At 51.6% G+C, this 12,062-nt stretch overlaps 1 protein-coding gene and 1 non-coding gene across 2 annotated transcripts in view; both read left to right on the top strand.

The window, feature by feature from the left end:
- The window catches only part of COL22A1 (collagen type XXII alpha 1 chain), a 247,984-nt gene that overhangs the window by 159,888 nt on the left and 76,034 nt on the right, over nucleotides 1-12,062 (top strand). Inside the window, exons 35-38 of the mRNA XM_061171582.1 lie at nucleotides 1,614-1,667; nucleotides 3,286-3,339; nucleotides 5,961-6,065; nucleotides 6,826-6,870. Coding sequence (XP_061027565.1) covers nucleotides 1,614-1,667; nucleotides 3,286-3,339; nucleotides 5,961-6,065; nucleotides 6,826-6,870 — 258 coding nt within the window. The remainder of the gene's footprint in view (nucleotides 1-1,613; nucleotides 1,668-3,285; nucleotides 3,340-5,960; nucleotides 6,066-6,825; nucleotides 6,871-12,062) is intronic.
- On the top strand, nucleotides 8,100-8,206 carry LOC133077480 (U6 spliceosomal RNA). Its single transcript, XR_009697754.1, has one exon. It is a non-coding gene; the product is annotated as a U6 spliceosomal RNA (small nuclear RNA).

The raw sequence follows: 12,062 nt of genomic DNA, 5'->3' as shown, positions 1-12,062 counted from the left end.
AGCAGCCAGGACCGGAGACGTGCCGACCTCTGCCACGTCCCCAGCATCCCAGGGCTTCGTCCACATGCCAGCCCCGAAAGGAATCTCCTTCTGCACACACGTGGGTGGCGCACACATGGACACACGCAGACGAGTTTGTCACTCTGAGAAGCACGCCCACGTGCACATCCACATCCACACGTTTGGAAACCGAGATGCACACCCCATATAAGGACGTGCACACGTATAAATGCAGTTCCAGCAACTCCAGGAAGACAAGCACACGTGTACCCTCACGCGCTCGCTGCTCCTGACTCGCCTCCCTCAGGCCCAGAATCTCCGTGGGTCGGCCCTCGTGCCCCTGAGCTCTGACTAGCGTTGTGTCTACCGGAGCGGAGCCCCAAGCCCAGGCTTCTCCGGGGAGCTGGCGGGACGCAGGACAAGGCCGACTCCCGCGGGGACTCCCAGGAGAGGCGGTGGCATCAGAGCAGGAGCAGTGCCAGGCGGGCAGGACCGCAGGCCCCATGTGCCCGGCTGTAGTCTGCTCGCACCGCCCAGCCCGCCGCGCCTGGGACTTAGCGGGAACGGGGTCGGCCCCGGGAGCTGGCGGCGTGGATGTCGCAGAGCAGGGGCTCGCGGCCAGTCCTCCTTGCTCCTGGAGGGAGACCCGCCCGAGCGCAGCCTGGGGGGGGGGAGGCCGAGTGTAGGGGCGTGGGGGCAGAAGGAGTGTGAGGAGGCTCCAGTACTGGGAGTCCCCGGGTCCCCGTCTCCCGGGTGGTGCCCCAGCTGGAGTGTCCTCACCCACCTCCCCCGCCATGCACTCGTCCAGCCATCGGTGTTCAAATCCACTTCCTCCGGGAAACATGCCCTGATTGGCCAGTCAGGTGCAACACCGGCACACCCACGCACGCACACACACACGCAGGCTTCCCCCCTCGGTGCCCCTGTTCCGTGAACAGCACCGGCACCTTCAGAGGGAGCCAGACCGAGAGCAGCGTGGCCGAGGCTTCTGCCACCGTCCGCACCGCGAACTCCCCCTCGGCCCTCCACCAGCGGTCGGTCGCCAAGCCCAGGTCGTCCCTCCTGGCACCTTCTCCAGGGATGCCTCTTTCTGTCCAACCCACGGCTGCTTCACGTGTCCTCTCTCTGGTCCCCGAGGCTTGCTCATGCCCTTACGGTCGGCCTGCGTTATACCAGAGCATGCTTCTCTGCGACGCAGGTCTGAAGAGTTTGTCCCATTTTCGGGGTTCCCTTTCCCCCATGCTCTGAGGATAGAGGCCAAACCCCACCCGAGACACGTGCATGTTTGGACCTGGCCTTCCTTTCTGCCCACCCCACCCCGCCCAGCACACTCCCACCTCTGCCGCCTCCGTGCCGTGGTCTCAAGGAAGGTCCTAGGCTGCTTCTGTCCTCCTGTCTCCCACCTCTGTGCCGCAGTCCCACTCATTGGAGGCTTGGCGAGTTGGGGTGCACCCGGGCGGGAGGTTCATCTTATCTGTGCAGGGAGTTTCAGGTTAGAAACGTTTCCAGCAAATCAGGGAGGATTGAGTAGAAGGCAGGTTTGGAGGGAAACTGGGGGAGCTGCTTATAATCAATACCCTGGGCCTTTCTAACCTTCTTCCATCTCTGAATAGGGCGCTCCTGGACCTGTAGGTCCCCCTGGTTCCCGTGGCCCCCCAGGAAGTGCAGTGAGTAATCGGGGTTGGGGGAGAGGGCAGGGACACCAACACTGGTTGTGGCTCCACAGTGCCCATCTCCCGAGTTAACTCATTTACCCTCCACGAAACTCAGGGGTGTAGGCATCCTTACTCCCATTTCACAGATGGAAGAACTTGATGTTCCAACAAAGTCACCTAGAAAGTTACCAACCTGAGGTTCTCGGTAACTCGTGAGATCTCCGGGTGGTAAATGACACTGTTTTAACTGCAGAAAGCTGTGAGCATCACTGATGTTGGAGTCAGCGTCAGAATTTGCCTTAGAAGAAACAAAATGAACCTACAGAAGTGGAGGAGGCCCTGACTTTTGGGCTGCCCAGGGTCTGGCCACAGCTCTGCCACTAACCGGCTGTCAGGCCTCTGTGAGGGGCTCCTGGAGGCCTCTGCTTTTTCATCTTCAAGATGGAGAGCGCGGGCTGTGCAGGTTCACCCTTAACCTCCTGCTGCACTTGACTTAGGGAGACAGCCTCCCCTGTGGGGGCCCCAGGGGTCTGCTTTAAGGACCCCAGCTTTAAAGTCCACCTGAACGTTGCTTTCAGCTGCAACGTGTGCAATGAAACACCCAATGGCATCTAGTCAAGGGTAACAGAGAACTGTTACAGTTACTTGACTAACTGTTACTGTTAGAGTTTGAGGCCAGTCCCGTTCAGTCACCAACCTTTCTGTTAATAATCATAGCAGTTCAGAGGACAAATGTGGGCATGTATGTGTGCCAGGCACTGTTGTAAGTGCTTTACACGAGTTCGCTCATTGACTCCTCGGGACCCTGGGAGGTGGATATTAGTATAGCCCCCACTTTATGCAGGAGGAGACCGAGGCACAGGGAGACTGAGTCATGTGGTTAGTGGTTGCCATGGATACTGCTGGACCCTTGCCTGTATCATGTCACCCTCCCCACTGCAGTGCCAGCCACAGACTTCCAGGAGCCAACCTTGCATTCCTTTGTCTGAGGGTTTTCTGTGGCTTTTAGAGACCTCACTGTGCAGCCACCTGACACGTGGCCAGCAGCGCCACCACCAGCAGAAGCATCCCCGGTTGATGGGTGTATAAATGGCCCAGCTTCTCCACTCCTGGTGGAGCCACTCTGAATGTGTGTCCCGCGTTGGCCCCCAGAGCCCCCAGCAGGACCGAGCTCCAGTTACACGAACGTGTCACTACCTGCCTATCCTCCTCTTTCTCACGTCCCTACTGGTGCCTCCGTGGAGCACCTGCACCTGAGCCTTCTCTCAAAAAGTCAACCTCTGGGGGACTCTGAAGACACAGGTGGAGCAGGTCAATGATGCCAAGGCTGTGTTCTTAGGTCACCCTCGTCCTCCCCGAGGTCCCCTCTGAGAGCTGCAGCCCAAGGCAGGCAGGGCATCAGGAAACACATGCCTGCGTGGTTAGAGGTCTCGTGTTCAGGGCTGAGTGACAGACCAGGGGAGGAGCAGCTAAGGCAGGCGGGGGGGAGATGGCGGCGAGGAATTTAAGTCGGGGGGGGAATGAGTGGGGACAGAGCTGTAATCATTAACTGAAAGGGGGCTGATCGCCCTTCTCTGGGGGCTGCGGGCCCTCTTGAACTTCACCTTGTCAATAACCCCTCTTTCTTCAGGGCCCCCCGGGCACCAGAGGCCCCCCTGGGAAACACGGGGAGCGCGGTGAGAAGGTAAGATGCAGTGTGATCTCTGCACACAGCAGCTGTTCTCAGCTTCTTAAGAAGCAGGGAAGCAGGAGCCCGCTCTGCTCAGACCTGGTTTAGGACCCAGGATCCTAAACAGAGGGGCGGCAGGAGCCCTGCAGTTGTCTCATTTAACCCTCACGGCGGACCCATAGGGGAGGGGGATCCCCATTTGACAGAGGTGGGGACCGAGGCTCTGAGAGATTAATTCAGCTCTCCTACATCCCGTGAGCTGGTGAGCCACAGAGCTGGTCAGTCTGACTCTAAGTCCATTTTCTCTCAGTTCAGCGCACCAACTTAGCCCTCCCACACCTTTGTGTGCACAGTTAAACCTTCCTGAGTTACGAGAAAGAGCTTTGTTTATTAGGAAGAAGAGAGACACGGTGTCCCCCCAAAACGCCAACACCCCGGGGGCAGAGAAGGAGGTCCCATGGACGTTCGAGATCCCACGCCACGTTTCCTGACCTTGCGTTTTAGGAAGCGTCTCCGAGGTGTACTCCTGACTTCTACTGTACTGGCATCTAGTGGGTGGAGACCAGGGATTCTGCTAAACTGTCGCACGACAGCACCCCCTTCTCAACACAGATCACCTGCCCCGAATGTCAGCAGCGCCAGAGCTGAGAAGCCCGGACTGCAGGCACCCTCTGACACCTGCGTGTTCTCGTCTGTAAAATGGAGACAAGCCTACGCTGACCGCAGGTGGTGAGGAGAAGCCGAAGCACTGATGCGGCAGAGGGCCGGCAAGGAGGGCTGACGGCGCTTCGCTGCGCCGAGCCGCCACGTGAGGCTTCTCGTGTCTCAGCGTCTCCCCGGCTCCCGATGCCTCCTCCTCAGAGGCCCCCTTCCGGCACTCCAGTGTCTGAACTTGATGCAAGTCCCTTCACGTCCACTCCACCTGGGACCTTTGAAAGGAGTGATCATTTTATCTTTTCTATTTTGGCAAAATGTAACAAGGATAAATAACAAACTTTTACACTTTGGTGGGAAGGCTCGGTTTTAAAACACGTACTTTAGAGAGGAAAATGATTTATTGCAGAGAAAAATGATCCACCCACCTGTGGAAAATATCCTTAAGCGAGGGAAAACAACCTGGCCCGTCGGGTTTTCCTTGATTACACCACGTCTGAAGGATTAGGCTCTATTCGGGGACTTAAGTGGGGCACTGACAACTGAGAAGGAGCTTAGAAGGGGATTAGAAGAGGTTTCTGAGGACCAGTTGAGCAAAGATGAGAAAACCTGAGAGCTGTTGGCTCATTCAGCCTCAAGGGGGAGCCAAACACTTCTGCTTGTCTGAGCAGAAGCCTGGGCTGAGGTCCAAGACCCAGGGCTGCATTAGGAAGGGGACTTCCCTCCGGTGCTCTGCGAAGTGGTAAAAATCCCGGACAGCAGGATGTGCTTTCTCTCTCTCACTGTCCAGTGGCTGTCCTGAGGCTTGCGGAAGCTGATCCCGCCCTGGGCCTGGAGACAGGTCCTCTCCATCCCTTGCTTTGCCCCTCCTTGGGACATCGTACCTCACCTCACCTCTGCATCAAATGTCAGGGGCAGTCAGATTGCAGCCTAGGCCTGAGAGAGCCCTGCCTGGGAAAGGGAGTTCCTGCCGCTCACGTGGTTCCCCCCCAGCGTTCCACAGCCGGGGCTGCTTCGGGGCTCCTGGCTTTGTGGTCAGAAAGGGTGAGCAAACTCCAAGCCCAGCTCCCTCATTAGATCCTGGCTGTCTGTCTCTCTCTCTCCCCACTTTGGAGCCCCAGGCTGTGTTCACATCACTGAAAGTCTGTCATGTGAAGAGGGATTGGATTTCATCTGTAGAGCTCCAAGGTTGAATGCCAAACATCTGGAAGATTTCAGAGAGGGTTGGCTGAATATAAAGGCACACTATGTAATGGAACTGCCCAATAAAGGGATGAACAGCCTGAGAAGGTGGTGAGCTCCCTGCTCTCAAAGGAGTCCAAACAGAAATGGGAGGACTGCCTGGAAGAGGCACACATGATGGTTTCCTGCAGTGGGAGAAAAGTTGGACTAGAAGACTACTATATCCTTCCTATTCCCATGTTCCGCGTTGTACAGTTTGCTAAGGCCGCTGGAACAGCGTATCACAAACTGGGTGCCTTAAACAACAGAAACTTACCGTCTCGCCATTCTCACCGTGTCAGGAAGTCCTAAATCAAGGTGTCAGCAGGATTGGCTCCGCCTGGGGGCTGTGAGGGAAGGATCTCTTCCAGGCCCCTCTCCTTGGATTACTGATGGCTGTCTTCTCCCCGCATCTTCACGTTGACTTCCCTCTCCACATGTCTGTGTCCAAATGTCCCCTTCTCGTGAGGACACCAGTTCATACTGGATTAGGGTCCGTGCTACCCTAGTATGGCTGCATCTTAACTAATTACATCTGCAAAGACTCTATTTCTAAATTGAGGTACTGGGGTTAGGGCTTCAGCATATGAATTTTGGGGGACACATTATACAGCCCGTCTTTCTATGCCCTCAGAAGGGGTGGGCTTTCTGAAGCAGGGCATCACCAGGAAGCCCACCAACCCCCTTCAGGTTGGCTCACCACTGAAAAGCTTACTCTCCGCATGTCACTGATCCTGGACACTGTCCACTTTTCCTTCCAGGGAGCGGTGGGAGAAGAAGGAAGGCCAGGGCCAGGTGGCCCCAGGGGCGATCCTGGTGCCCCTGGGCTCCCGGGGCCGCCCGCAAGAGGGAAAGATGGAGAACCGGTAAGTGTCGGGTCCAGGCTTTCTGTGCCCATGACGATCAGGCTGGAATTAGAAGAGAAAAAAAAAAAAAGGCTCACTGGTCAAGCTTTGCAGCAGCGGAGTCATAGCCAGTGAAAGCAGGTGGGCTGGGGAAGGGGTCTTGGGCGGGGGAAGCGCCTTGCTCCTGCCCACTTCAGGCCAGTGCAGCAGAGTCCCCCGGGGACTGCTGGCCACGTACCAGGCTCCAGGCCGGACGCTGGAGACACGGAGGTGGGTTCGCGCCTGTGCTGTTGAGATGCTCATGAGACAGCCGGGCAAACGTAACCGTAGCTCAGGCAGTCCTGGAGTGCACATCCTGAAGAAGGGCTTCTTGGTGTGTGTAAGTCTGGGGAAACCTTGCACAGGAAGTGGCATTTGTGCGAAATGTGAAAGTTGGAAGAAATTATTTTTTAGGCAGAACAGCACAGAGAGGGTGTTCCAGACAGGTAAACTGTATGTGGAAACGCATGAGGGCGTTGTGTGCATGGGGACTTACAAACATGTTAGAGTGTCACGGACACGAAGTGAGATGTATTAGTAAATTTTGCTGCAGTAATGAAGAACCCCGAAATCTCAGTGGCTTTCAGCCCTTAACACTACATGAGGACACAGGGACCTTTCCTTTGTACAAGACAGGTCACGATGAGCGTCCCGTCCACCTGTGGCCCCCCACGGCACAGGGTAGATGGGTAAATGCTCACTCATGGTCCCATGGTTATCTTTGTGCCATTCATTTTCCCAGGGACTTCCTGGACCACCTGGACCACCTGGACCTCCAGGAACTAAGGTAGGTTTATCTAGCGAACTGTGGATGCCATGGGTTGCACTTAGGGGCCAAACAAAATTTAATTGTCAGCATCTCTGGTCACCTCAGTTTACTTGCATGTTCATCACTTTCCACTTAACTAAAGGCTCTGTGACTCTGAACTGTGACATTAAAGTAGTTGCCACATAATTGTTGCTTAGTAAATGTTTGCAGTGAAATCAAGTTGCAAAAGATGCTTTCAACCGGCAGAACAACAGATCTATCTTGTATTATTAGTTTAATTGTGGACACAAACGATCCCCAAATTTCAGATGATGAACACAGTAAAAGTTTATTCCTCATTCACAGCGAGCATGCTGGTGGCTGTGGTGGGTGAGGAGTCCTCGTCCACACAGCCATCCAGGGACCCACGTTCCTCCAGGCCAGTGCCATCCCTTCCTCTGGGACTTCAGTGTCTTCTCCCAGAGCCTCCGTATGCGGTGGCAAATGAGGGAAGAGACGGTAGAGGATCTTGTGGAAGGATTTTGTGGGCCAGGCCTGGAGGTGATCACTCATTTCCACCAAACTCCTGACACTACGGGGGAGGGGCGGTTGTCCTCTAGCTGGGCCCTGGGAGGGAAGGCAGACACTTTGGCAAACAGCAGGCATCTCTTGTTCAGTGCACTTGCAGCCACAGCTCAGAAAAGATGACTTTGCCCATCAGGGAGTGTTCTTAAGAGAACTTTCCTGAGTGATTAGGGAAGTTTTCCTGGAGTTATTTTCACACCGAAACAGTCGTTCATTGAGTCAAATGCATCAATTAACAATACGCTTCTTATTTCCTCCATTGCATATCCACTGAGCCTCTGCCGCGTGTCGGACCTGGAGGTGGGCTGTGGGGTGACAGGGATGGGTGTCACGTGTTCCCAGCCCTCTAACAGCTCAGGAGCCGGGGGAGAAGCAGACTCACAAGTGCTGGGATACAGGGAGGCTGAGGCACAAGTGAGCTCAGAGGAGCTTCCCGACCCAGCCTCGTTTGACTGTGGAAGGCTTCTTGGAGGAGGTGATGTTTCTCCTGACTTTAAAGTGCATGTAGCCACTGGAAGGGGAAGATGAGGAAGGAGTTCTCTGCAGGGTACTAACGTGGGAGAAGGCCATGGGAGCGTGAGATAGAATGTGTTCAGAGTAGAGCGTGTGCTGTAAATGTACCCACAGCCAATGAGCAGTCATTTGACCAGCTCAAATGTATAAACTTAAGAATGCGTGTGACAGGGCTCGCTTCGGCAGCACATATACTAAAACTGGGACGATACAGAGAAGATTAGCGTGGCCCCTGCGCAAGGATGACACACAAATTCGTGAAGCGTTCCATGTTTTTTGGCTAAGTGATTCTGTAAATAGTTAAATAAAATTTAATAAGTAAAAAATTAAATAAAATACAGTAAAGTTTAGAACTTATGTACAAAAAGAACGTATGTGACATAGTCAACGATAGACATTAGAATGTTTATTTTTTGCTTTAGTTTAACATATATTCAAAATCACATAAATTAAAGAATTACTGTATAATTATGATATTTTTATCCACTTACATATATTTATGAAAACAAAGTTTTAAAAATTCTTTTCACGTGCCTTTGGTGTCATGGCCTATCATCCCTAGACCCGCTTTCTGAGTCAGCTAGCACTTTCCTAAATCACGCCACCATCCATCCCAGTCAACTTATTGAAGATATAACACATTGGGAACCCATATATGCTGCTCTTACTGGAAGTTTTATCTCAAGGCCCAGATACCCATTCTTTTTTTTTTTTTTTTTTTTTTTTCCTTTTATTCTATAGTTGTGTCTTTGGGATCTGAGGAACATAACCACAGAGTATGTTGTATTTATTATGTGTAAGAGGCTTGTTTACAGTAATAACCAGGACAGGGAATTTGAGGCCTCAGGAATAATTGCGGTGTCTACGTTAAACTTTCTTGCTTCGTGATTTTTTCTGCTATTCAGGCAGGTGACCTCTGTAATTGTACTAAGCTTGCACTGATTGAGGTCATAGTAGGCTAATGTGCATTCCCCTAATAGTGATTTTGTAGTTCGTGATCAAAGGGGAAAAAACGAGAGAGTTCTTTGAGTGATCTGAGCAAATATTCGGCAACTCCCCAGTTTCTGAAGAAAAATAAAAGTTGGAAACAACTTTGCCTGAATTTGAGGGCATATAAGACAGTTCCTTGTGCCTGGGGCAGTGGGAGTGTGCGGAAAGGAGCAGGAAGCAGGACGAGACTCTGGACGCCCTGTGAATTAACAGCCAACTGAAGGATGAGTGTGATGCTGTGATGCTGTGGTGTGATGCTGTGAGCCCAGCGTCTGACTGGCAGCGCTCCTGTGCTCTCAGTTCCCCCCCTAGAGGAGGACCTTCAGGACCTGGAAGAAATTGATTGCCTCTTGGAAGGAAGGCAAGGGCACCGGAAAGGGCACCAGAAATGGGAGATGGGGAAAATGGCTTAAGATGTCCTTTTCTCTGTGATATTTACGAGGTTGATAAAATCTGTGATATTTATGAGGTTGATAAAATCTATCTCCCATGCAGTTTGGGGAAAAATGATATAATGCAAATAAAAATAGTTGTCTGCCTCTGCTTGTCACAGGTACATGCTCTATAGATGTTAGTGACTCTTATCATTAGATCGCCCTGCGGAGTCTGCTTCAGGGCTGCAGCACGAAGGTGGGGGACCTGTAGGCAAGTTGCTGGAGAGAGAGCCCAAGTGGAAGTGGGAGAGGCAGCAGTGAGGAGTAGAGAGGAAGGCTGAGACCCCGGGGCGTGAGGAGTGCAGGGGGCCTTGCCCTGGGGCCCAGTCGACCAGCCAGTTTCAACTCCATGGGACCCATGGTAAGTCGTGCTGTCCCTTTGGCCAAACACATCCTCCTATTTCAAATGTGAGATGCATATACAGATGACCCTTTCAGTGTTAATTAATATTGTATAATATATATTTGTAAGTTAGAATGTAGTTTAGAATGAAGGTTTCCCTAGTCAGCTGGGAAGGTAAGTTGGAATTCAGAGAGGTCTTTAGTTGTAGAATGGGGGGCCCATGGGGAGGACGAGGAGGGAGGAAGGGGACACAGAGAGAGAGAGAGAGAGAGAGAGAGAGAGAGAGAGGGAGCAGGGAGTGTTCAGCCCTGTGCCTTGCCCAGGCGCTGTCCCTGGTTCCTGGTGCTGACTGAAAACCCCTGGGGATTTAAGGGTGGGTGCTGTAGTGTATAAGGGGTTTCCTGGGCACCTCCTCCACCCTTCCTAATTACTTACAACTACAGGAAGACTCTTAAAGATGCCTTTCCTTCTCTTGGGTGGACTTATTTCTAGCGAAATGAACAGACTTTGCCTTCATACAGAACTGGGTTAGGATCCCAACTTAGCTACTTGCAAGATAGATGACTTAAGGGCAAATGGCTTATTCTTTCAGAGACTCTCTTCCTTTTCTGTATAAAGGAGTAAAGCATAGTTAACCCCCAAAGGGCTCCTGTGGATAAGTGATCTCACAGCACATAGATGTTCAGTAAATGTCATTCTCCTTTCATGACCTCACACATTTCTTCCCTGAACACTGTTGAACTGGCCCAGAATGTTTTGCAGCCAAAACAGATACTCCAGTCAGTATTACAGATTATAGCTCACATGCCCCTTTTTTCTCAATCAGGAGCCTTCTTGCTTTTGCTGACCGAGCTTTAAGGTCTTCTGCCCTTTTCTTGAAGCCACTTTCTCAAAGTTTCAGTCCATTAAGCTGTGATGTGTAGTTGCTTGGGGTAAATGTTAGCATCACAAAGGGCCATAAACATACCAGGGCCAGGCCTGGCTACCCTGCAGCAGAGATCAATCAGTGACTCAGATCTGGGCTGGGCTGGGAAAGGTCTTTCATCATGTTCCCTCCTGGGTAAAAAGTTGATTTTGGTCAAAAGCAAAATTTAGTACCGGACAAAATGTGAGTGATGAGAGATTCATTCATTCGGGCATTCAGGGATTTGCTATTAAAGGGCTATTCCAGGCCCTACACTGGCCATTGTGGATGCGAAAGTGTGTAGATATTGTACCCAACATAGGGTCTGACTCATTTTTGGTACTTTACAAATATTTGTTGGATTAATGGTTAAAGGAATGAATGGATAGTTTTCTTCTTCCTTTAAGACACACAGAGGTCAGAGGGTCAGACAGACAAAATGGGAGGACAGTGTGTTAAGATTAATGAAGATATATTCGAATATCTTCCAGAAGGCAGAGAGGAGGGCAGGCAGAGGTGGGTTTATGGAAATGGAATGATTGGGCTGAGTCTTAATTGGTGGGTAAGTGTTTGGAAGCTTAGAACCTGGATCAAACAACATCCCCATGAGGGGAACAGCTGGTGCAAGAAGCAGGGGTGTGAACAGACAGCATGGAAAAATACAGATTCCACCGTTGGTGTGATTTAGCTTTCAGTGGTTAGGGTTTTGTGCTGCGCATGAAATAGAGCCTTGGGAAGAAGAGGGAAGCCACGATGAAACAAAGTAATAGGAAGAAGATGTACATTAACCACTTTAAAGAGAAACTGTGGTGCAAAACAACATGGATTTTTCTGACATTTATGTGTGCTTAGTTTATTTTCTGTCTCCTGATTCGGCTGATGAAATATAATTATATATATATAATACTCGATGTTATATAGTTTCTTACCTTGTAAATGAGTCTACAGAAGATACATGGGAATTTGGTAGAATGTTCTTTTTTTTCCTAATTGATGAGGGTCTTAAGGTGCCAGAGAGGTTATGGGATTTTATGCAAAGTCACAGGACCAGATTGACATCGTTCTGTTACGAACGGAGCTCGGGCGCACTTGCCTGATTCGCGGCAAAGCCTGTCTACAGACACTGGGTTGTGGTGAAGGAAAGTAGTGTTTGTTGCCGGGCCAAGCAAAGAGGATGGGCGGCTAGTGAGACCTGAACCCCTGATGGCTTTCAGACAAGGGTTTAAAAGCAGCGTTAAGGTGAGGGTCGTAGGGTGTGTGATCAGCTCGCGGACATTTTTCTGATCGGCTGGTGGTGAGGTGACAGGGTGATGTTTGGGAATCTCAGTCATCACCCTTCTGGTTCCAACCAGTCTGGGGCCTACATGCTCGTGGTCAGCATCCTCTAGTGGGTGGGGGTCTTCATTTCTGCAGAACAGCTCGAAGGTACGTGTCAGATTGTTACGCATATCCCTTGAGGAGG

Source organism: Eubalaena glacialis, chromosome 17 (assembly GCF_028564815.1).
Source record: "Eubalaena glacialis isolate mEubGla1 chromosome 17, mEubGla1.1.hap2.+ XY, whole genome shotgun sequence".
NCBI lineage: Eukaryota > Metazoa > Chordata > Mammalia > Artiodactyla > Balaenidae > Eubalaena > Eubalaena glacialis.
The sequence above is the reverse complement of the archived record's forward strand: the minus strand, read 5'-3'. Positions and strand labels throughout refer to the sequence as shown.